This window comes from Pediculus humanus, genomic scaffold (assembly GCF_000006295.1).
Source record: "Pediculus humanus corporis 1103172108290 genomic scaffold, whole genome shotgun sequence".
Taxonomy (NCBI): domain Eukaryota; kingdom Metazoa; phylum Arthropoda; class Insecta; order Psocodea; family Pediculidae; genus Pediculus; species Pediculus humanus.
In genome coordinates, this window is record NW_002987859.1 from 270,660 (window position 1) to 296,668 (window position 26,009).

At 28.7% G+C, this 26,009-nt stretch overlaps 3 protein-coding genes across 3 annotated transcripts; 2 read left to right on the top strand and 1 right to left on the bottom strand.

The window, feature by feature from the left end:
* Positions 1 to 499: 499 nt before the first annotated feature.
* On the bottom strand, positions 500 to 7,840 carry Phum_PHUM537450 (uncharacterized protein; the record flags this gene model as incomplete). Its single annotated transcript, XM_002431566.1, has 22 exons — positions 500 to 510; positions 930 to 1,055; positions 1,134 to 1,290; positions 1,365 to 1,535; positions 1,646 to 1,828; positions 1,954 to 2,190; positions 2,281 to 2,484; positions 2,599 to 2,736; positions 2,821 to 3,126; positions 3,221 to 3,366; positions 3,455 to 3,582; positions 3,676 to 3,823; positions 3,983 to 4,256; positions 4,352 to 4,642; positions 4,730 to 4,930; positions 5,038 to 5,128; positions 5,220 to 5,370; positions 6,146 to 6,415; positions 6,495 to 6,683; positions 6,825 to 7,022; positions 7,323 to 7,443; positions 7,778 to 7,840. 22 exons carry the CDS (start codon positions 7,838 to 7,840, stop codon positions 500 to 502), a joined length of 3,804 nt encoding a protein of 1,267 aa, XP_002431611.1.
* Positions 7,841 to 9,199: 1,359 nt separating this feature from the next.
* Phum_PHUM537460 (uncharacterized protein) lies at positions 9,200 to 12,457 on the top strand (the record flags this gene model as incomplete). The annotated part of the gene is made up of 12 exons (XM_002431567.1): positions 9,200 to 9,321; positions 9,522 to 9,567; positions 9,655 to 9,755; positions 9,792 to 9,826; positions 9,886 to 10,163; positions 10,248 to 10,472; positions 10,554 to 10,787; positions 10,880 to 11,127; positions 11,206 to 11,585; positions 11,668 to 11,948; positions 12,020 to 12,139; positions 12,224 to 12,457. The coding sequence occupies 12 exons, from the start codon at positions 9,200 to 9,202 to the stop codon at positions 12,455 to 12,457; spliced, it is 2,304 nt and encodes a 767-aa protein (XP_002431612.1).
* Positions 12,458 to 17,147: 4,690 nt separating this feature from the next.
* Phum_PHUM537470 (uncharacterized protein) lies at positions 17,148 to 26,004 on the top strand (the record flags this gene model as incomplete). Its single annotated transcript, XM_002431568.1, has 16 exons — positions 17,148 to 17,174; positions 17,291 to 17,621; positions 17,977 to 18,240; positions 18,332 to 18,486; positions 21,140 to 21,397; positions 21,474 to 21,636; positions 21,738 to 22,199; positions 22,283 to 22,530; positions 23,074 to 23,214; positions 24,343 to 24,528; positions 24,610 to 24,789; positions 24,873 to 25,024; positions 25,134 to 25,353; positions 25,432 to 25,539; positions 25,626 to 25,766; positions 25,861 to 26,004. 16 exons carry the CDS (start codon positions 17,148 to 17,150, stop codon positions 26,002 to 26,004), a joined length of 3,180 nt encoding a protein of 1,059 aa, XP_002431613.1.
* Positions 26,005 to 26,009: the final 5 nt, after the last annotated feature.

Sequence of the window (26,009 nt, forward strand, 5' to 3'; positions counted from 1 at the left end):
TAGTATTAAATATCATTTATCGATATGGGCAAACAATTTAAATTTAAATTCGAGGACAAAATTTGAAAAATTTTTGATGAAAGCAAAAAAAAAAAATAATTTAAATTTCTAATTTAATATTTTTATTTACAAAACACATATTATATATATATATATATATATATATATATATATATATATATATATATAAATATATTGTTTATTAACAGTATGGGGGTGGAGGGAGGGGGGTCGTTTATTATTATTATTATTAGCAATTTATTGAAAAAAAAAAGAGATATATAAATAGTTAAATAATAAAATTAAATATTTTGTCACGATTTTTTTTTTTTAAAAAAAAAATCATCGTCGGCCATTTTGTTTTTGTTTAATTGATAATTTCCATTAAATATTTTTTTTTTAATTATACATATATATATATATATATATATTTATTAATAATAAAACAATACCTGGGTGGTGGGATGATTGATTGATTGATTGATTGATTTGCATTTATTCATTCTACTTCTTTTTTAAAAAAAAAAGTGATGTTACACAATAATTAAATTTTTTTTTTTTTTTTTATTACTTTATATAATTATTATAAACCAAGCAATTTGCATTTTTATAATTAAATTACTTTTTTCAATCGCATTCGTATAGACAAATTTATACTTATATATATATATATAAAGTTTTAATAAAAATAATTATTATGACATTGGTGAAATGAAATGGGAAAAAAAAAAAAAAAAAACAAATTTTCCACCATTTTTTTTCTTTTTCTTTCTCCAGAACCGATTAATTAATATAACATAGTAGTAGTAGTAGTAGTAATAGATTTATTATGCGATTTTTTTTTTTTTTTTTTATTCATTTGTTGAAATATTTGAAAGCATTTGGAAATCTTGTTGGTGTAAAATCTGGATCTTTTTGCAGGTCGCCACCGACGACGACTCGTTCTTGTTCCTTGTAAGCTTCTTGAAGAACGTCATCTTTCCCTGCTTCTGCGATTGCTTTTTCGGCAACGTTTGAACTCACTCCGGCTGCAGTTATAGCATTGCGTACGCCATCTTAAACAATAACACGAATCTCATTAAACATTTCAATCAAATTAAAATAATAATCTCATTATTCCCATTTTCCCGTACCGGATATAACTTGAGAAATGTTTCCCTGAGTCTTGGATGATGCTATCAATTTACGACGTTTAGGAGGTAAACTAGATAAATACGCATCGCTGAAAGGTTTCTGTGAGCTTTGGCGACGCTGTCTTTGAGTGTCTCTAGCTATTATAGGAACCCATTCCTGAAAAGAATACTTTGTCGATATCGAAAGGTTTAAACCTATTACGTCATTTTATAAATATTTCTTTCTTTTACCGAGGGTAAGGCATTATGCCACGATTCTGAACCTATTAATACATCCGGCAAACCATCTCCATCTATATCGACCAGAGATTCTGCAATCGGTTCGTCTACTTTCTCCGGTGACGGCACGTTCTCCGGTTGAATCCAAACCGTTCGATTCTGTATGGTGTCAGTTTCCATCGGCTGAAATAAATAAATATATATATATATATATATATATAGATTTTTAAATAAAATTAGTATTATTATTTATAAAAATAATATTTATATTCATAAGGAAAAGAAAAATTTACTTCAGAATTATTTTCAGATGATTCCCGTTTTTCTATTGTTGAATTTGGAATGCGATAAACCAAATAACGTTGAATGTCTTCAAAAGGTACATTAAGAGTTGATGTGTAATAACGAAGATTATTCACCGAATTGGTTTCAGTCCATTGTTGTAAATCTTCTGGAACGCCTTGGGTGAGTAGTCGCTGAGAAATAATATAATATATGCATACGAAAATACATCATCTAATAATTTTTAATTTTTCATTTCAGTTCAAGTTCGATGTAAAAATTAATTTTTTTTTCGGTTATTCATATCAAAACTACATACCACGCAACTTTGAACAATGGCGTCAAATCCTTGAACTCCATCTTGACAGCAGTAAATAATAATGGCCAAAAGTTGTCTCACGTAGTTCCTTACCCTTTGCGTCATGGTTTGACCGAAATTAGGAGATTGACTAAGATATGGATCGACAATGAGTCCAACAATTTCGGGTATTTGAGATTGATTAAAATTGTTTATCGTAGCAGCTAAATCCACCGATTCTTTTAGTCTTGCTACTTGCTACAATACAAAAAAAATCACCAAATATAAAAAATACTTAAACTCAAACCTCTTTTTGATTATAACAAAAAAAAAAAAAAAAAAAATTACCATGACATCAATATACGGTCTGAGTTCTGTGTATAAACGTTCACAAGCTCTGGCAATATTTTCAGCTGATGGAGTTTCACCCTGCAATAGACGTTGCAAAACAAAAGTATGCAAAGTCGGATGCAACCGAGTAACAATTGATTCGACCATACTTCTTTGCGCCACCGACAAATCAAGAAGATCAGGCCATGATAAATTTCGAGCCTGAAAAAAAATCAATAAATATTTATTTCGAATAAACACAGAGAGAGAGAGAGAGAGAGAGAGATGAAATACATAAATAAATGAAAAATAAATTAAATGTATTTATATAGTTACCAATGTCATTAGAAAATCACTAACAATAGATTCTCCTTCATTGTAAGAAGTGTGATAGACTGTGGATAAAAACTCGGCTATCGTGGTTCCCGGTGCAAACTGATTAAATATAGAAAATACATCTCTACCGCTGGACACCTACAAAATAATAATAATAATAATAAAAGGTAAAAAAAAAAGATGGAGGAATATCATTACAATACTATGTCCTCGAGAAATTACTCTAAAATAATCAGTTATATTTCTTCTTGTTCCAGGTGATGCAGGTGAAGCAGAGAGCGACCAACCGGTGATATTGTTTGGCAACGGAGTCCAAGTGAAACTACGAGGAGGTTCTTCATTGGTCGATTCCGGCTGTCCCGTTTGAGTATTTTGTCTACGAGGTACGTTTCGAGGACTCGTTCCATTTGCATTTGGCGCGGGGGAACTACCATTTGACGTACCGTTACTTTGCCTAGGTTGTACTCTAGATACATTTACTCTTTGCGGGTTAAGGAATTGTGACATCATTGCCATAAATGAATCTCGCTGTAACCAACGTTGCTTTTAGTAAGTAAAAAAAAAAAAAAAAAAAAAAATGACATTTACGTTAATTTTTTAAGTTTTAGAGACGACGACTTACTTCTGCGATAACCGTAGGACGTTCATTTTCAGCAGCGTTCCTATTTGTAGTTTGAGAATTGGCATTCCTGTTTGAATTCCTGTTTTGTGATCTTATATGATGCGAATTGCAAGGCAGAAAAGGATCGTAAGAATTCAAAGCAACATCTGAAACGGTAAGTAACATTATAAATATAATTTAAAATTAACCGTAAAAAATATTGTTGATATTGTAAAACATAACCCCATAACATACCCGGAATAGCACGTCCAACGTGAACATGTGGTCGAGAGTTGGAAGCGTTTTGTGTTGTTGTATTCGACTCAGTAGAAGCACTACTTTGAGCACGTGAAGGAGCAGATTGGTTTGACATACCACTAGCACTAATACACATTAGGATTATAATTAATTATCGCACTAACAAAAAGTGTAAGAAATTTTTTTTTTTTTTTTTTTTTCATTACTAATTTATTTACCTTGAACTTTGCTGCACGACCCCTTCATACGGAGGTGGATTATCAGTTTGGGGTGAATTTTGATTAATACGATTCATTAACTGATTTTGAATTTGACCAGCGACAGCCTGTACCGAATGTAATAATTCCATAGGCGAACGACCAGTTCCTAGGAAAAAAAAAAAAAAAGGGTAGATTCGTTTAAATTTTAAACATCAAATCTTTTTGATTTTTACAGGAATCCAATTAAGTATTTTTTTTAACTTAAAATATTCGTACAGTAGATGGTACAAAAATACATTTTACTAAAAAATCAAGTGAAACTAACCTATATTTCTAAGCTGTATGCCACTTCCCGAGTTATTTCTTTCCCGGCCTTCATTGTCCAAAAATACGGTAGTTTCTACAGATCCTAAGGTTACACTCTCGGGTCTAAAATCCATAAAAACTTCTAAATTACCTGGTCCTGAAAGAAAAAATCCAGATGTGTTGTTGATGCCACCGATTTGCGAGGATTGAGATCTTTCTTCGGATTGCTGAGTGGTTGTCGACGTGAAGGACGAAGCGGATTCTTGAGGAGTCATATTTTCCATTCCATTTTCCTAAAAATATATAAAAAAAACTATTGGTAAAAATGCGAGAAAAAAATTAAAAATTTTCAAAAAAAAAAAAAATAAATAAATAAATAAATAATTACCTGAAAAGTTTCAGGAGGTTGCGAGTTTGGTAAATTTTCAGAATTTGAATTTTCATTATGAGCTGGCAAATTAGCACCATTTGTGTTTGGGTTCATGTTAACGTTTGCGTTCACACTTGCGTTTCCGATTGTGTTTCCGTTTACGTTTGCATTTACGTTTGAATTACCATTTGTATTTGCATTGTTTGTTGTTGTATTAACATTGGCAGAAGGTTGTTGATTTGTGCCTGAATTAGTCAAATTTGAATTACCGTCTACCGTATTACGACGAGTGCTTAAATTAATTTGGGCCTTTAAAAAAAAAATACAAAAATTTAAAAGTTAAACATTTAAAATAATTAAACAAAAAAAAAAAAAAGCATCATATTAATTTTAAACTTCGAGTACTTGTATTGGAAATACAGTTTCTAAAATGGCCGAATGTTGAATTATCACAGGACGGCATCTTAAAGTCCTTGGAGTATCTTCATTAAAATCAACCATGATGTCGCTCAAAGCGTGATAAGCGTGAGCAAAATGATGCATTGTTTCCGAAACTCCATTAAATAATCTTTGACATTCTTCGGCAGTAGGTGAACTCTAAAAATTCATTTGAAATTGCGTGAAATGAAAAACTTTTAAAATTACAATAACAACAAATTAAAAAAATTTAATTTTACGTTTTCGGTAAGTGAAGGATCTTCAACCATCAACTGATGGCATCGCCTTAAAACGCCTTGAAATCGACGTTGTTGTTCTTCCAATTGTTCTATCAATGTGGCAAAAGATGATGTTCGCCTAAAAGTTAATCACATAAATTTTTTTTTTACAAACTATGAGTAAAAAAAAAAAAATTTTTAATTAATTAGAAAAAATGACGACGACGTACTCAACACTAAGACGAGGAGGAGCCGTATTATTTCCTGAGGGATTATTATCTAAATTATTAGCAATTGAATCACCATCGTGACACTCATCAACACTGACGTCGCTATTCGCTCCTATTTCAACCTCGACTGCAACATCTTCCGGATGATTTTCTGTAAAAATATGACAAAAATTACATAATTAAAAAAGGAATTTCAATGTTAATCGACTCGGACTCTAAAATTTTTTATAATTTAAATGCATAAATGAAGTCTTGTCCCACTGGAGTGAAAAAAAAAAAAAAAAAAAAAACATCAGCTGTATTTGTTAAAACGACATGAATCCAATGTAGAAATCACTAGTTTTTTTTTTTTTTTTTTTTTTTTTAACCAAAATAAAATTTATTAATCTAACGCAGAAATACATAATATCAATAAATTCCAAAATTCTTCTCATTCAACGACCGTAGAAGTTGACATTTTTCTCTAAATAAGCTTACCAGCACAATAATTACATCTCATAGACGAACAAAAAATTATTTAAATTTTACTTTGAAGTATCCAAAATATATGAATAATAATTTTAATTCAAAATAACTGTGAAAAAACGTTATATAATCTGATCACTTTATTGCTTTAGAAGGGAATGTAGCAGGAAATGTTTCACTTGTTAAAACAACCAAAATAACTCTATGACTTCTTATGGAACCGAAAGAAAAGTTATTGAAATATTAATTGATGAAGAGGTAGCATAACTTTAACTAAACTAACAAATAATGAAGAAAAAAAAAATTAATAACTAAGCCAACGTATATGAATTCAAATCAGGCAAAAAAGATATTGAAAAAGGGGTCCTGGCAGAAATAAACACATTACTTTTTAAAAAATGAAAACTTTTTATACACCTAATAATTTGTTCCTATTTAAATACTAGAAATGTGTTAAGTACCATTAATGTTGAGGTTAAGATTTAAATCGCTCATATTCGAGTTTGTGTTATCCAGGTTGGAATTAGGAGAGTCATTCTGACCTGATGCACCTCTAACGGTGATGTGTGGTACAACAGAGTGCGCTGCAGAAACCGCAGCCGCGATAGCTGCTGCGGTAGCAGCTTGTGCTGCTCGCGCAATACTACCCGTTGTTTCTCCAAGAAACATATCTGCTTCTTCCCTCCCTGCAAGCAATAATAGCATTATTGCCCAAAATGTGGACGTCACCACTAGCGCAAATAAAATGATCAATTTATGTTAAAGAAAAGGTCAAAAATAGGAGGTTTAAAAAAATTTTTTAGGACTCACCATTGTTTGAAGTATTAGATGATATAAAATTAACAGAAGTTGATGTTTCTTGGGATTCTGTAACGTTCGAAGGTTGACTTTCATTATTTTCTAAAGCTGTTATGCAAGCCCCTGCTTGATTGAGCATCCTCTGTGCAACAAGAAGTCTTCTTCGCGATAAACGCTGACTGGGAGGCAATTGTATCATTCCTATAAGAAAATGTTAACACACTCTAATTTACAACTAAACCTTTAAACTACTCGACTTCAGAGTATCTAAAAAGATAAGTTCTCCGTCCCTGTGCTTAATATTAAAAGTATTATGTAGTAACTGAAATCAAAGTCAAATACCTTGTGGTTCTATAAAATCAGTAGGGAAAGCCATTGTTCCAAGATAAGTAGAACTACTACCATCAATTCTGTCTCTGTTACTATAGTGAGCTCTTCTGTTGTTTGTCCTCTGATTACCCTCAGAACTATTATTGGCATTGCCTCTGCTAGGAGGAGGAGGAGGTCTTTGAACAAGGTGAATAACTTTACCATTGACATCTGTGTAAATAAAGTACAACAGACATGTAGATTTCAAGTTTAAACATTAAATTTATTAGTTTTTGTAATTCATAGTTTTAGTTCTTATTAAGGCAAACAATCTCAGAAATTAAAAAAATTATAATAAATTTGAAATGAAAGATTAATTTGTAATTTAATTATTTGTTTATTTCTAATAATAGTTCGACTTTATATATCGAATAACTAACACTACTACTTAATACTTGATTAAAAATTACTTTATTAAACTTTAAAATATTATTTAAGGAAGAGATATTTTATTATAGTGTTTTTGCTTACCACCATAATCTGATAACTTTTTCTCATCTTGCAGAACTTTTCCATGAAATATTAGTCTTTGGATTTCAACAGGAACACCCATTTTTTCCAAAATGCTCTCTTTGAGCTGAAGAATAGTGGTCTAAAATATTTCAATGTTATTATAAATGTATTGCTTTAACATTATTTTCAGAGTGAGAGGGCTTTATAGTTAACAAAAGAATGAAATTTCATCAGAAGAATCAAAGCTTTATATAAATATCATCTATTACTTAAATTAAATGGTTTTATGTATTTACAGGTATTGGATTAGTAGTTTTATAGAAAAATAAAAAGAAAAATTACATAAATAACTTTAAAATTTTATAAAAAAAATTTCTTATTATGAATAACCCAAAATAGTTTTCTCTATTTTTGTGTAAGACATTTTTCTCTCATAGGATAAAACTAGAAATAAAGTTATTATAATTGCTTACCTCATCCGGAACTGTAAATGAATGATTCTGAGAATCCAAAGTTTTGACTGTTAATTCTAACATAATTGTCTTAGAAATTTACATAGAAACCTAAAAAATAATTATTTAAATAAGAAACGCAATTATATGCAATATCATTCATCATGTTCATTTGTTCCTAATTTGAACTATAACTCGATCATTACCAGGAGCAAATTATCTATTTAGTTCGAAATTATATTCATATATGAAGAAAAATAGTTAATAAACGAGTAAAATTTAATTATTAGATTGTCATAAAAATTATTAAAAAATATAATATAATTCAAGATTCGTTTTAAAACATCACAAAAAAATGCATAAACAATCTCTATCGTCGTGTCAGAAAAAAAACCAATTTCTAAACTTAACTTTCATATATAAATATTTTACTTATAATTTTTATAATAATAAATCTATATATAGGAAAAAAAAATTATTTTTCAAAGAAATAACGTACAAAAATAACCAATTAGAGTGATGAACTTCACAACTCTTTCATTTGAATGCGGGCTACTAATTAACATATAAAATTTTAGTCGAATTCACGAGAAATGGCGATGTTAATAACTCTCACAGGGAAATTTTTCTCTGCAAAATATTAACTCAATACGATAATTCCAAGGCAAATCTAAGAAAAATATTTTGTAATATTAAAATATATTTTAAAAAAATTCAAATTAAAAAATTATTTTTTTTTTTTTTTGTAATTAGAAAAAATTAAAATTTAATACTTTATACTACTGAGAAAAAATAAAAAAAACACTTAGAATAATTTTAACAGGAAAAAGTTGAAAATCGCTAAGAAAAAATCAATTTTTAATAGATATTAATATTGATCTCATTCGCTTTACTTTATATAAAACTCTTTGTACTTTTAATGAAAAAAACTTTTTCAATTAATTAAAATTAAAAAAAAAAAAAAATGGAACTGATTTAATACCCAATTAAAATCAAATGAAAAACTTCTAGAAGTTCTTATGTAATAATTTTTGACAATATAACCAGAGTAGTTTAAAATAAAGTTGGCTAAACTTTCGTTAATTAAAATGGCAGTAAAAATGGAATTTTAGTTTTGTTGTTACCAATAGATTTTCATAATTGTAATCTACGTAAAAGGTTTTGTTTGAGTTAAATAAATATATTTTGTGTGAGGAAAAATTTTAAAATTATTCAAAGGCACACAAAATAAGTTTTTTAAATATGTTACGAAAAACTAAAAAAATTTTTATCCTTCTACGTGGAACATAATCAGCAATTTGTTGATAAGAAAATCCTTGACGAAATTCTTAATGTCGATTGACGACATTAGTATGTCAAAATTGAAACAAAAAAAAAAAACTTCTTGACATACAATCAAAATAGATTCATGTGGTTTTTTAAAAATCTGTGTAGTAGTGGATAATGGTACTCAAAGAGGTGAAACAGTATATCCTGGTGATTTTGGTTGGAACCGCGATATTCGCTCATGTTGCAGTTGATGAAAGTGTTCCTTCTATGTCATTTGAAGAAAAGGAAGAACTCAAGTATGTTTTTTTTTTTTTTTTTAAATAAAGAAATTATTTATTCAAGAAGATTGCTTACAATTTTTTGTGGCAAAATAGTGTTTGAGAAGTTTAAATTAGTTTAATTAGTAAATAAGTTACATTCATGCTTGGGCTTTAATTATGTTTTCAATATTTCTGTTTTTTAAATATTGTTTATTTACAAGTTTGTAATATTTTAGGGAAGAGTCAAGAGATATGTTCTATCATGCCTACAGAGCTTACATGGTAAATTTTTGTTTTAAATCAAAAAAAAAAAAAAAAAATTGCAAGGTTTTAATTACTTGTTTGACGAAGGTTTATCACTTGTTATAGGAAAATGCATATCCAGCTGATGAATTAATGCCTTTATCATGCAAAGGGAGGTGGAAAGATCCTTTAAACAGTAGGGGAGATTTAGATGATACACTTGGAAAGTAATAAAATGTTTTTATATAATTTTTTTTTCAAAGTTCCTCAATATACATATTCTCAAAATTCCTTAGCAGTAGTTTAAAAAAACTTTTTTATTTTTCAGTTTTTCTCTCACTCTAATAGATTCATTAGACACATTGGTGATCTTAGGAGATTTAGAAGAATTTGAATTAGCTGTAAAATATGTTATTAAAGATGTTTCATTTGACCAAGATGTAATAGTATCTGTTTTTGAAACTAACATTAGAGTTCTTGGGGGACTTCTTTCTGCTCACATACTTGCTGAGTATTTTCAGCAAAGAGATGGAATAATGCCTTGGTACAAGGGAGAATTGTTATTTTTAGCAAAAGATTTAGGTTTTAGATTGCTTCCTGCCTTTAATACAACTACCGGAATTCCACATTCCCGAGTAATATAAAAATTCCTTTAATTTATAATGATTAATTTTTGTGTAATGTTTCATAGCTAAAGTTTTATAACTGAAATTTATTAGGTAAATTTAAAACATGGGTTAAAAAATATGAGTTTATCTGCTCATCAAGAAACTTGCACAGCTTGTGCCGGTACAATGATTTTAGAAATGGCTGCTCTGTCACGATTAACAGGCGAATTCATATTTGAACAGAAAGCGCATAGAGCTATGGATGGCTTATGGAAAATTAGGCACAGAAGTTCCGATTTAATGGGTACTGTGTTAAATGTTCAATCTGGTGATTGGGTAAGTTTATTTTTTTTTATTTAATTTTTTTTTTTTTTTTTGCAATTTTATGATTTTTTCATTTGAGTTATTGATTTGTAGGTACGTCGCGATTCTGGAGTAGGTGCAGGAATAGATTCATACTATGAATATTGCCTCAAAGCTTACATTCTCTTGGGAGATGAAAAATATTTAGGACGTTTTAACAAACATTATAGTGCTATAATGAAATATATCAGCCAGGGACCAATGCTGATTGATGTTCACATGCATAGACCTCATACTAATTCAAAAAATTTTATGGACGCTCTTTTAGCTTTCTGGCCTGGATTACAGGTATTTTTTTTTTTAAGTAAAAAAAAAAAAAAAAAAAAAAACTAAAACTATTATTAATAAAAATTTATAAAAACTCATGGGAAATTTCACAGGTATTAAAAGGCGACTTAAAACCTGCAGTGGAAACTCACGAAATGTTGTATCAAATAATGCAAAGGCATAATCTAATACCTGAGGCGTTTACGACCGATTTTCACGTGCACTGGGGTCAACACCCCCTCCGTCCTGAGTTTGTTGAATCAACTTATTTCTTATATAAGGCTACCAACGATCCTTATTATTTGCAAGTAGGAAAATATGCTTTAAAAAGTTTGCAAAAATATGCCAGGGTGCCTTGTGGGTAAGTTCTTTATTTAAAAAAAAAAAAAACAGGAGAAAAAAATTTTACATATTTCGTAATGAAATTTTTCCATTTTAGTTATGCCACCATAAAAGATGTAAGAACAGGAGGTCACGATGATCGTATGGACTCATTTGTTTTGGCCGAAACTTTCAAGTACCTTTACCTTTTGTTTGCTGATACCAACGATCTTTTAATAGATTTAGATGAATTTTTGTTCACAACAGAAGCTCATTTGCTTCCATTAAGTCTTTCAAGAAATCACAATTTGACTTCGTTTGCCCTGGACGAACAATTTACAGATGATATGGATGGTTTAAATTCAGAATTTGCTAGATGTTGCCCCAACACCCTTGATCTGTTTCCGGAAAGTGTTAGAAAACCTTTAAAAAATTTAGTTAACGGAATGTGTCCAAGAACATCGAAAAGAAAATTACTTGCGTCACAATTTACAGCGGGTTTGTAACTCTCGGTTTAATTTAAATTTTATCATCTTTTAAAATATAACAAAAAATTTAACGTTAAAAATTTCAATCGTAGGCGATTCTGAGCACTTGCAATTATTGAAAAACATGGGTATTGCTGTTTTATCAATGGCCGACGGTCGCGTTCAGCTGGTTCATACCATAGCTAGCGCAAGATCTCAAGCCGATGCAAAAGAAGGTCTACTTTTTATGCAAGAAATGCTTGAATTATCTCAAACTCAGAAACATGTGCCGGACAAAGGCCCTCTTTCTGTCGTTTTTGAAAAAAATGGCCAAATGATTTCAATAGCTGCTGGACCAGCTCATTTCGGCAAAGATCTTTCCGGGGGAATGCGGGTAAGTTTTAATTTAAATTGAATTGGAGAGGTTGAGAATAAAGAGACTAATAAGTAAAATTTTCTTTGTAGGTTACTGCCAAAGTTGGCGTGGCAGATCCTATTCAAGCATGTGAATCATTGAGTAATTCAGATCGGCTCAAAGGTCGAATTGTAATAATACAACGAGGGGATTGCATGTTTGTTAGTAAAGTAAGTTTATTTATAAGGAAAAAATAAGGTATCCGAGCGAGGTATGAAGGACCAAGAACAAAATTTGCACTCTTTTACTTTAAGGTTAGAAAAGTAGAAGAAGCCGGCGCCGTAGCTGCAATAGTTATAGATAATACCCCAGGTTCGTCATTAATGACTTCATCAATGTTTGCCATGTCGGGAGATGGGAAAAACGATGTTACTATACCCGCAGTTTTCCTTTTTCACGAAGATGCATCGGAACTTATGAAAGCAGTAGAAAAAAATCTAGGAATGGAAATATCAATAACGGATGGAAATAATACCGGTAAATCATAACAAAAAAAAAATAAAAAATAATAATAATAAAAAAATGAAATTCGCCAAATCGAAAATCTCCACACACACACACACACACACACGCTAATTATAATTTTATTTTTAGATTTTCATTTATAACAATTTTTGGTACCAAAGCGGAATTTTCGAGAGGTAGCTGTATACAAAAAAAAAAAAAAAAAACAAAAAAAAAAAGTTTTCATAATATATATATATATATATATATATATATATATATATCCTCTGTGTATCATATTGCGCCAAAACGTTTACATTCGTCTTTATATATTTTTTTTTTTATTATCGCTATCCAATCCATTCGATTCAATTGGAAATATTATTTATTTATTTTTATTATTATTATTATTTTTTTTTTATCGTAAAATTTTTATAAAATTCTTATTATTTAAATTTTTTTTTGTTATATAAATATTCTATTAATTATTATTATTATTTTCTTTATTAAAAAAAAAAAAAAAAAAAAGATATATATTAATATGCTTAATTGTAATCCTTCTGTTAATATGCCTCGAAATTATTTAAAAGAAAATCATGACAAAAATTAAATTAATTTATTTTTTTTATTTTATTTTAAATAATGTAATTTATTGTAATTCAGTTGATATAATTGTAATAATTTTTTGTCAGAAACAAAGAAGAAGGGAAAAATTGGATTACTAGATTTCCTTTGGTGGTTCTTTTGATTTATATCGTCTGGTTTTATGATAGTCATGATTCATCCACGTCACCTCAAATTTTTTGTCACAATTATCTTCTACAACAAAAAAAATTATTTAAATTATGGTAAAGTAATTTAAAACAAATTTCGAGGTGTTGGAATATAAATATTGCTGAAATAATTAAATTGAAATGGCGTTTGGTTGCTATACATAAACCGTTTACATCAATTTATTTATTAACACAAACAGTTAAACATTTTCTAACATTATAATAATACCTTAATAATTAAATATTTTCTTTAAATATTTCTTATTTATTTCTCTTAATGTTTATTATTTGGCTTTTATTTACGGTTAATATCTATCTAAATTATTTTTTCTACCGTTAATTATGTTATTTCTAACTTATTTTATAGGTTTCATCAATTTTTTTAAAAAAAATCTGTCTGTTGTAAAAATCAGGCATGAACAACATGAAGTAATTTGAACCAAAGGAATAAATTTGTTAATTTTTCATTTATTTTTAATTAAAGGAAAGGAAAGGAGGAAATTTAATAAAAACAATCGTTATTGATAAAAAAGGAAATGTTTTATTTATAATTTAACAAGCCATTATTACTAAAACGGGTAGAAAATAAGAAAAATATGAATTGTTTTATAACCGTTTGATAAGTATTTTCAAGACCGCCATTTTGTTTTTTTTTTTTTTTAAATTTTAATTTAAATATTTACTTTAATTATAATTTATTTTATGTTGGAATAGAATAAAATGTTTTAAAAAACACATTTTTAATGACCGTTATTTTTTATTTGATTCGAAAAAAGGAAAATTATTGTTATAATTATTCGAGTAATTTTTTTTTTGTAAAAAACAATGAAGGATAAGTTATAAATAAACCGGCCGTTTTTTTTTTTTTGTATTATTTATTTTATTTTTGTTATGTTTTAAATAATAATAATTACTATTGAAAAAACTTTATTTAAATCATTTAAAATGAAATAAATATTAATTTTAATGTGAATTTTGAAAAATTTTGTAAAAAAAAAATGCTTTTAAATTCGGTTTGAAAATCGAAGCGAGTATCAACAGAATTTAATATTAAATTTAAATTCTTTATCTGAGTGCCAATCGATTATTTATAATAATAAATTTATTTAAATTTTAATAAAATAATTAAATTCGATTTTAATTCGTCGAATTTAAAAAATGAAAAAGAAGGAAAAATGATGGAAAGTAATTTAGTTGTTTATTAATGTTAGCAATCTTGCGTTACACGAGACAAGGACTTAAATGTACATTCGTGCAACAGGTTACTAAAAAAAAAAAAACAGTGATGCCAACTGTATAATCGTTTTTAACTAGTAATGTTTTTACAGAAAATTATTATGTGTTAACTGTAGCCTGTTAGCCCTCTATATTTCATTATTTTTATTTAATCTGTTTAATATTTTAAACGTTTTAAGTTAACTCGATTTTTCTAAATCTATTTAAAATAAATATTTAGTTTTATATATATATATATATAAATAACTTTTGTTTCAAAGTTATGCTCGTGCTATTCAATCATTTGATTCATTGAAATCTGACAAGATGGCGGGTTGTAATTATTATCAGGTGAGGTTTTATGTAAAATAAAAAAAAATAAATTTATTATAAGTACAAAATATTTAAAAACGCTCCCACGTAATTTATTTATATATTTCATATAATTTTTATTACATCATTTCTAAATTATAATATCATATTAATGTATACCATTGGTTACGAGACAAGAATTTTTTTTGTGTGATGTTATTCTCCATTTCTTTTTCCATTTTTCGATGTTTCAAAATTATTCACATTCAAATCCTACGATTTATAATTATTCATAAAATCTAAATTTTACATCTTAATATTTTAACCACACATTGTTTTTACTTTCATATTAATTGTAGCTTTTCAAAAAGTCATTTATAAAACCGAAGCTTTCATGATTTAAGTGGATTAGGCATGATGGAGTTATAGCATTATTTAAATATATTTCTTTTAACTTTTCATTAAAATGATTTCGTTTAATTAATTAAAAAAATTTTTTTAACTCGTTACCGTTTTATTAATTTTTCCACCCATTTTACTATTATGCAAACTTTATTCACAAATTTCATATGAATATATATTTTAATTCACATTATATTAATAATGTAAAACTCGACAAAAGTAATACTTATTTTACTTATAAAAATACCTTAATATTACCAATTGATTTATTTAATTTTACAATCTTTTTTTATTCAAACTTATATTACTTTTTTTTTTTTTTCTTTAATCTTATATTTTTAATATTTAACTTATAATAAATACTTTTAATTTTTTGTTTCATTTAGCTTTGTCGTTTTAAAAATGAATTATTCGAAGAGTATTTATTACTTCTTATTAATTTAGTTTATTTTAAATTTATTTTTCAAAAGTTTTGTGGTTTGTTTAAATATATATATAAAAATACACAAATTAAATTTATTACTTTTTATGAACTTTACTTTTAAAATTGTGTACTTTAAAATATGTTTAGATGTTTCACTTTAGATTTATCGCATTACTTTGTTTTTTTTTTTTTGTAAACAAGAAATTATCCTTTCTAATTTCATATTATGAAAACAAACAATAGCAATAATGCTGTAAATATATTTGAAAAAAAGTAAATTAACAGTTTTTTATAACTGTGATTATTTTTTTTTTTTTTTTTCTTTTCTTTTATTTTTCATCCCGACAGTCTGGGATGCTGGGAAAGGAGTTATAACGAATATAACAATTAGTTTTTGATCTCTAAAACGTGGCTACTGTTCATTGCATCTTACTTCGACTATAAAAAAAAGTGTCACCAAAAGTACCAACTGCTGGCATCCTCAAGATACATATATACATATTTAAATAAATTTGTCGAAATTTTATTTCTGTAGTATGTACAATACCATCTTCATACTTTATAAATGTCTATTTAAAAAAAAAAAAAAAAGATGTCTGTTTTATTATTCTTATGTTTTTTTTTTTTTTTTCTTTTCTTTTCAATACTCTCTATTTTTATTTTTATTTTTATTTTTATAGTACACTTAGATTTTTCTTTTTTTGTAAAAGTAGAGAATGTTGAGTGAAAATTTTATTTTAAAAAAAACTTTTAAATTTTTCTGTTTTTTCCTTTTCGTTAATAATAATAATAATAATACATCAATGATTATAAAATTTATAAATAATAATTTATATTATTTAATAAGTAAAACAAGTAGTAATTATTATTTAAGAAAAAAAATATATATATATATATATATTAGTCAGTATTTTTATAAATGATTTAGAATTTCTAAAAGCCATCATCTATTTATTATTTATTTATTTATTTTTTTCTAACAACATTTCAGTTATTGACAGTTGTGGTAATAATAAAATAATTTCGTTTATTTTAAACTTGTTGGGAAAAAAAAACCTACGTCAAAAGTTTTCTTTCAAAAGGAAACAAAAAAAAAAAAAAAAAAATAGTTTCTTTTTTTTTTTTTGTCAAATAATTGTTGTATTCAAACCATTCATTTATTATTGAAATTTAACAAACAACATGATACACTATAATTTCCTTTATAAATTCATTCTATTATTTATTTTATTTCACATAATTATTTTACATTACAAAAAAATTTTGACGTGAAAAAAAAAAAAAAAAAAAAAAAAAAAACTTATTAAGTAGTTATTAAAAACTAATTACTAAAAAAATCTAAACAATTATTAATAAAGAAAAAAATTACACATTTTATTGTAAAAAATCACTTTTTCTTCTCATTGCTAAAAACAATAGAAATCCATTGGTCGGGGGCCGGGGGGCGGGGAGGAAAGTTCCTTAAGGAACATCAATTGATTTAAATTTTTTAAATTGGACTCAAACAATATAGATTTAAGTTAGGGAATGAATGATTTATATATATATATATATATATATACTATACAGTAGTAGAATAATGTAAATTAAATTATTTTTAATATGTAAATGCATATTTGCATTTTTTTTTTTTTTGTCATAGATTTTTGTCATTTGTTATTGTATATACATTATCCTTTTTCAATGAAAAAAAAAAAAAAAAAAAAAAATGATATTTAACATTTTTTTTATGTTACAAAAAAAATTAATAGGGAGATTACATTCGTCATCCCATTTTATACGAACTTAGTCATAAATATGGCTTACCTACATCCGATGGAGTGCCAGAAGCCGTTTTATCTAGCAAACTCGAAGAACTTAAGGAACACATTCGGAAAGAAATACGAAAAGAATTGAAAATAAAAGAAGGTGCTGAGAAATTACGGGAAGCTGCTAAAGATAGAAAATCATTGGCCGATGTCGCGTCCATATTGAAGAAGAGCAACACTAAACTTGCAGATCTGCAGGCAGACGTGCAAGAATTAGAATCCCAAATCATTCTTACACAATGTCAAGGAAATACCATCATCAATGGACAAAACGGTACGATAGATATCACTTAATTATTCAAGTTCAAATTCTATAATATTTGTTTTTTATTTAAATTATGTTTTGAAATTATAAATAACCTTCAATTCACCTTTTTTTTTTGTTGAAAAAGAAAATAATTACAAAAACTTCATTTTAATAGTTTTAAATTGTACATTTATCATTGGTTTAATCATTATACGCATAGTTCAAAATTAAATTGATGAAATTGACAAGGTCAGATGGCTGACATTCATAATTCTTTTTTTTTTTTTTTTTTTAAGGCTATTTAAAATGTGTTCAAATTGAGTCTATATTATCCATCCAGGGTTTAGGAAATAATATTAATTTTTTTTCTTTTTTATTCCAGATTCCCACGTTTCTCCAGTCACTTCGAGCACCGATCCTCAAGATCAAAGATGGTTATCGTTGGAAAAGCAATTGAACATCGAGCTCAAAGTGAAAGCAGGAGCCGAAAATATGATCGCTAGTCTTGGTCACCGGGATAGAAAACTCCTTGCAGAAGCTCAACAAATGTTGCAAGATTCCAAAGCGAAAATTGAATTTTTAAAAATGAGAATAAACAGAGCTAAACAATTGAAAAATGATTCTCCGGCAAATGGTGATCGTTCCCGTAAGAATAAAATAATAGATATCGAGAGAGAGAGAGAGAAACTTTTACGAAAAAAATTTAATTAATTTAAATTTAAATTTAAATTTTTTAGATAAATACGACTCCCCGTTGGAGATTCCTTTAGAGGATCGAATTGAAGAATTGCGACACCGTCTTAGAATCGAAGCAGCCGTTGTCGAAGGTGCGAAAAATGCTATAAAGTTACTTCAAAGTTACAAAGTAGCGGATAAAAAAGCTTTAAACGAAGTAAGTTATTTTTATAATTATTATTATTATTCATATAAAAAGTAATACGCGATAAAGTAAAAGTTTAACGACATTGCCAATTGAATGCAGTGCATCATTATATTAATAAAAAAATTTAGGTTAGTTGGCACATCCTAACTGGTTGATATTCATCAACCGGTTGTTGTTGGTACTCATTGAATGAATCCCCTTTAAAAAGTTTACAATTTTACGGGTGGGGGAGGGGGAGAAAGTGTTTGGTAAACTTAAATTATGCGTTTTCACACAAGTAATTGAGGCGTTTTGCCTGAACTGAAGAAAGCAAAATAATAATAATATGTATATATTTATATATGTAATATTTTGCACAAGTTTGTTAATTTAATTTGTACCTTTTAAATGAGTCACAGCACACGTGCTAAACTATAATAACACGTGGTGCTAATACGTTGAATTTATGCTTACTACAATGCAATTTACAAGTTGTTTTTTGTTTTTTTTTTTGTCGTTGCATTTAAATAAAATTTTTTTTTTTTTTTAATAAATAGACAGTTGACTAAGGCGGCACACAGAGAGAGAGAGAGAGAGACCTTTGACATAAAATTTTAATACTCTTAAAATAAATTATTGCCATCGCATTAAATTTTGGCTCTCGAAAAATAGAAAAAGTTTTGATTTTTTTTTTGGCATTGCAACGCACATTTTTTTTTTTTTTTTTTTTTTTTCAAATTTATTCAATAGAATTTTTATTTACATTTATTATATGATTCACATGGATTTTTATTTATATATATATATAAATTTATTTTTGTATGATTTTTTTTTTTTTTTTTTGTTATTTAAATGCGTAATTATTATTCGTATCTGTTTCATGGTATAAAAATGTACGTTTTAATAATTTAATGTCGATTGTTATTTAAATTATTATTATTATTATTATTATTATTATTAGTATTATCTACCGCTACGTCGGATTTTAAAGTTATGAAAATTTTGATTGACTTTTAAAAAAAAAAATGTTGCTTTTTTCCTAAAATTAATGGAAAATGGCCAAAGTTTAAAAAAATTTTTTTTTTGAAATTTTAGTTGCACCGGTTTTTCTGAATTATTACAACCTGGATTACGGTCAATCCTTTTTTTTTTTTTTTTTTTTTCTTTTTTTTTTTCGGGATTTTTGTCGGGATGATTGGAATTTTCTCAGTTTCAGTTTATTATTGACTTTGTTTTGTGTGACTAAATAATTTTTAAAAAAAATAAGAAACGCAGTGATTTTTAATATTTAACAAAAAAAAGGGAAGAAGAAGAAGAAGAAAAACGAAGAGGAGGAGGAGGACAATGGGTGACGACGATTTAACAACGTCTGTCATAACGGAAAGATGGTCTGGACGTGCAAATTTAATTGTTTCCTGCGAAACTCTAAGAAAACTCTACGGAAATAATAATAAAAATTACATTAATAATAATAATAATAATAATAATAGGAAAACGTTTGATTTTAATTGTATCGAATCGAATAATCCCACGTACGGATTTCAAAAAGGTTTTCTCTTGTTCACGACCGTTCCTCCCCGTTGCGATGGAAAAATATTTTTCGAATACGAAGAAAATCGTTCGCAAACGTTTCCGAGGACGATTAAACGTCACCATCAAATAATACGATCCTCCGGTAATTCTTTTCCATCCGAGTCGTTATTTTCGTCGATTACTTCGTTTGAAAATGACGAGGATTATGATGGGCGTGAGCCGGAGAAGAAATTGTGCAAGAGCACTTGTAGCATCGTACTGGAAAATAATCAATTAAAGAATAAAGCTGATGATGTTAATCGCGAAAAAGAAGAGAAGGCGAATAAAGTGACAGCAGAAGACATTGTGGACGAAGACGAAACTGTTACGTACAACAGCACTCAATTTTCAACGAATCTGTTGGATAAAAACAATATGGCGAATGTAAAACGAGGGGAAAATAAAGCTACGAATCCAGGTTTAAGAAACGATACCAAATATTTTGAACCGGAAAAATGTGGGAAATCTCAAAATGATAATAATACTAATAATAACAACGTAATAAAAAAATATGATTTATTAGGTGATGATGTAATAAAGGAGGATCGCGTAAAAATCGGTCGAATCGAATTTCAAAAATCTCATAATTCAAATGGATTTTTAAAAAAATGGAACAAACATTTCGGTCCTGCCAAAAATTCTTATTGCTTTTGTAGTAATTGTCGATGGCATTTTGAAAAAAATAATTAATAATAATAATAATAATTAATTGAAAAAAAAAAAATGTATTTTTGTAAACATTAAATGTTGTTGTGAGAATGACGGAAAAATAAAACGTAGCCATTTTTTTTTTTTTTTTAGTAAATTTGTATTTGAATTATGTATATATAAATTAGTATTTGTGTACTATACATAAGGTATTTTTACATTATTTAATTTTTGTGAAGTATTAATAACTACTCTACAACATTACTCGTACTTTATTAACCTATTAATTAATTAAATTATTATCCTAATTAAAAAAAAGAATGAGGAAGAGTATCATCTTTCTTTCATTATTAAAATATTGGTAATTTTTTTTTTTTTTAATGTTGGTCATGTTTCAAATAAAAATTTTTCAGACGTTGATTAATATTTTTATTTATTTATTTATTTATTTATTTATTTACAGGCTCAAGCTAGTTTGTCAGCGTCTAGTAAAAAATTAGATCTCTTGAGATATTCGTTGGAGAAAAGGCGTCAAGAACTTCCTCCGGATTCACCGGCATCCGCTCAATTAAAAAAAGAATTGCAAAGTGTTCAAGCTTCGAGTCCCGGATCGATCACGTATACCAGTTTGCAACCTTTCAGAGCAGCCGATTCCAGGCAAACAAATCCAACGTCTCATACTTCATTTAGCCGATGTGCTTCCGTCACGGGAAAATTAGAGGTACTTAATTTCAAATGCTTCGTTCGTTTGTAAATTTATGGAAATTTGTAGCATAAATATAAATTTTTTTTTTTAGGTAAGATTAATGGGATGTCAAGATCTTCTGGAAGATGTGCCTGGAAGATCAAGACGAGACAAAGATATTTTGTCTAGTCCAAGCGATCTCCGTTCGGTTTTAATAAAAGGAGTTACAGGGAGAAGTTCCAGTAAGTCTTACAGCGTCAAAGATGAAACCAGTCGTGAGTTTTAATTTTTTTTTTTTAGTTTTTTATTATGTTTTTTTTTTTTGTAAGTTAGGTTTGTTACAAATGAATATTTTTTTCTTTTTATTATTTTGCAGAAGAAATCATGGCTGTGATCAAATTGGATAATCAACAAGTGGCTCAAACAAGTTGGAGAGTTTGTTCTCAACAAGCTTGGGATCAAAGATTTTCAATTGAGTTGGATAAGTCGAGAGAATTGGAGCTTGGAGTCTACTGGAGAGATTGGAGGTCTCTGTGTGCCGTTAAATTTTTAAAATTGGAAGAATTTATCGATGACGTACGACACGGGATGGCGCTCCAACTCGAGCCTCAGGGATTGCTTTTTGCAGAGATCAAATTTTTAAATCCGATGATTTCGAAAAAGCCGAAATTACAACGTCAGAGAAAAATATTCAAACAACAGGGGAAAAATTTTCCGAGAGCCAATCAAATGAACATAAATGTCGCCACCTGGGGCAGATTGTTGAAACGTTCTTCTCCGTCAATACAAAATTCTCATCGCGTTCCCGAAGTCTCTCAAGGTACGTACCTAAACGGTTGTAAAGAATAAAAAAAAATTTTATTCATCAATTTTATAAATTTTTATTTATTTATTTATTTTTTTTCTCGTCATTTTCACAAGTCGAAGAAAAGCAAGAAGCACCTGGTGAAATTCCAGATCCCGTCGGAGGAGGTTTATCCGGACCCCGACCGTTGGGTTTAAATTTGGGCGTTGCAGTTCTTCCTCCTCTGCCTCCGGACACGCCTTCATTACTGCCCTCGGCGATAGCTCAAAATCAATTTAAAAAAAGAACTGTTGTTTCTCCTCCGGTGGTACCTCCTCTACCCAATGCAAAAATTGACACCGAGGTAAGGTCAAAATTCTTACGGGTATTCTTCTTTCTCTCTCTCTCTCTCTCTCTCTCTCTCTCTCTCTCTTTTTTTTTCTTTATGAGAAGGGAGTAAATTAAAGTCGTCTTCATTTGTATACTTTCACAAAAATAGTTGTAGTTTATTTATTTATTTATTTATTTATATTAAGATGGTAAGAGTTTCTAAAACCTTTGAAAAAAAAAAAAAAAAAAAAAAATGAAAAAACTAAATTTTATTGATAATTAATTAATTATAATTTTACAAATGGCGTAATTTGAATTAAAGGGTTCTAGAAGAAATTTCTAATGGATTTTGACTAGTGATTGCTTTAATCTATTTTGTTTATCATGCTCGCACAATTTTTTTTTTTTTTGCACAATATTTAATTTACGCACACAAATGATTATTACAACACTTGAAACGAAAACGTTGCCACGAGTAAAGGGGTAAAAGAGGTCGGGTTGGGGGTGGGGGGGTGGAGTCGTAAATTTGTATTTAATGAAAATTTGTTGCAAGTCCACAAAATCAAATGTTCGATAAACAGCAAACAATTTATGAAAGTTGCAGAACGTACTTGGGGAATTTGACTTCTTACACGAAGAAGATCGTTACGAAAAAGGTGGAGAAGAGAAATCCCAAACAGGAGATGGGAGATCGATTTCGGGATCCCCGCAGCCGATCATTGAGTTCCCCGATGATGAGGTAGAGACAACATAATAAAAGCAATACCAAAAAAAAAAAAAAAAAAAGCGTGGGAAAAGAAAATCGTTTAGCTTTTGTTGTTGCATGGCATTGTTTGTATTTTTTTTTATTCATTTTTATGCAGGACGAAAAAATGAAAACGTACATCAATCAAATCGCTTAAAATTGTTGCATGCAAAAAAGTCTATTAGTAGTAGTTGTAGTTGAAATCACAAAAGCTTTCTACGAGGGAGGGGAGGGGGAAAGGGGAAGGGGGGGTTAATTTTGCTTCGAAAATTGTTTTAATACTTTTTCGAAAGCCTTGTAGTATGGCAACAAAAAAATTATATACATTCAAAATAACCGGAAATCATTTTTTTTTTTTTTTTTTTTTTGGGGAGGGGGAGATCATCACGCTTATTATCGATATGGGGGGGGGGGGGGGAAAAAATCAAAAGAGGCCATTTTTTTTCTCATCTGCAATGGGATATGCTCCATCAGGTTCATTCGATTCTCTCTTACCATCTTGGATTTGGAAAACATTTTTCATTTCACACAAAACTTGTACATAAAATAATCTAACTTTTTTTTTTACAAACAAAGACTTTGGGGCTTTGGGCAGCCCCACAGGCCACAGTTGGGGCTTTGGGTAGCCCCACGGGACACAATTGGGGCTTTGGGCTTTTGTTATGAAAATAATATTATTAGGTTATGTAAATTATTTAATTTAATATTTTGTAAGGGTAAGTTGTGACAATTTTTCTGGTCGACATTTTTTTTTTTTTTTTTTATTAATTACTAATAAAAATTTCACATGAAATTACTAATAATTTAATCTTAAATATAACAAAATTATTTATTTATATAATATTTTTTGTAAAAACTGTTGTGAAATAATAGTATAATAATATAATAGTATAATAGTCAGTCATTAACATTAACTAAATAGTATTTTTAGTTTTTTTATTTTATTTTGGAAAATATAAACGTATAAATAATAAAATTGTGGTTCTAACTTTATGTGGGATGCATATAACTAAATCAAAGCGTGGTAAATGCAATTTTTTTTTTATTAATAATAAACTCTTTTTTTTCTCTCTCTCTCTCTCTCTCTCTTTCTCTATCTCTCTCTCTTTTAAATAAATTTAGGTACCGGAAACGATTCCTGTTCAACCCTCTGACTCGGTTAGACGACCATCTTTATCTCGTCGTCAAAGCGAACATAGAGAAAACAGGGACAGCGCATACGAATCTAAAAGACATTCGCAATATTCTGGAATGTCTTTGGATAATTTCAGACTGTTGAGCGTACTCGGAAGAGGACATTTCGGAAAGGTAAAAGTTCATAAGTTCAACTTTTAAGGTTTGCCTTTTTTTTGTAAATAACGTTTTATCGTTGGAAATTTTTCATTTCAGGTTATTTTAGCTCAATATCGTAACACGAAAGAATATTTTGCAATTAAAGCTTTGAAAAAGGGTGATATAATAGCGCGTGACGAAGTGGAAAGTTTGCTGTCGGAAAAGAGAATATTCGAAGTGGCTAATACTATGAGACATCCATTTTTGGTTAATTTGTTTGCTTGTTTTCAAACCGAGGTGATTTTCTTTGATCGCTAAATCAAACGTTTAATTGGGAAATTTGTTAAGTAATAATAATAATGATGATGATTCGGTTACAGCAACACGTGTGTTTCGTTATGGAATATGCTGCCGGAGGTGATCTCATGATGCATATTCACGCGGATGTATTTTCCGAACCGAGAGCTATTTTTTATGCAGCTTGCGTCGTATTAGGACTTCAATACCTTCACGAAAGTAAAATTATTTACAGGTACGCGCTAATCTTTCTTGCGAATTTGTAAATCGTAATGACGTCAATGATCGTTTTAATTTTAAATTTTTAACTCCCCCCTTCCCTCACCTCTCCGTTGATGTTGCAGAGATTTAAAACTAGATAATTTACTATTGGATACGGAAGGCTATGTGAAAATAGCAGATTTCGGTTTGTGCAAAGAAGGAATGGGTTTCGGTGATCGTACGGGAACGTTCTGCGGGACTCCAGAATTTTTAGCTCCCGAAGTTCTCACGGAAACGTCGTACACTCGTGCCGTTGACTGGTGGGGCCTCGGCGTTCTCATATTCGAAATGCTCGTCGGAGAGGTAAAATTATTTATTTATCGTGCTTGCCAACGTCCATTCTCGCGTTTCCTCCTCATCTAACTCCTCCTATTATTTCAGTCTCCGTTTCCGGGCGATGACGAAGAAGAAGTTTTCGATTCGATAGTTAATGACGAAGTCAGGTATCCGAGGTTTCTTTCTTTGGAAGCGATTGCAATCATGCGTAGAGTAAGTGTTTATCACATTTTTTAAGGTTTGAATTTATTTATATATATATATATATATATATTATTTCACGAATGATAAATTTTTAGTTGTTGCGTAAAAATCCGGAAAGAAGACTTGGATCGAGCGAAAGAGATGCGGAAGATGTTAAAAAACAAGCATTCTTCAGATTGATATCATGGGAAGATCTTTTGTTGCGAAAAGTCAAACCGCCTTTTGTTCCGACAGTGGTGAGCATCCATCCATCCATCCATCCATCCATCTTTATTTTCAAATTATTGACCACGTGTTTCATTAATTAAATTATTAATAAATATTTTTTAGACTTCGTCCGAAGATGTTAGCAACTTTGACGAAGAGTTTACCTCCGAACAACCACAATTGACTCCACCCAAGGATCCAAGGCCTCTATCGGACACGGATCAAACATTATTCAAAGAATTTTCATACATGGCGGATTGGTGCTGATGAAA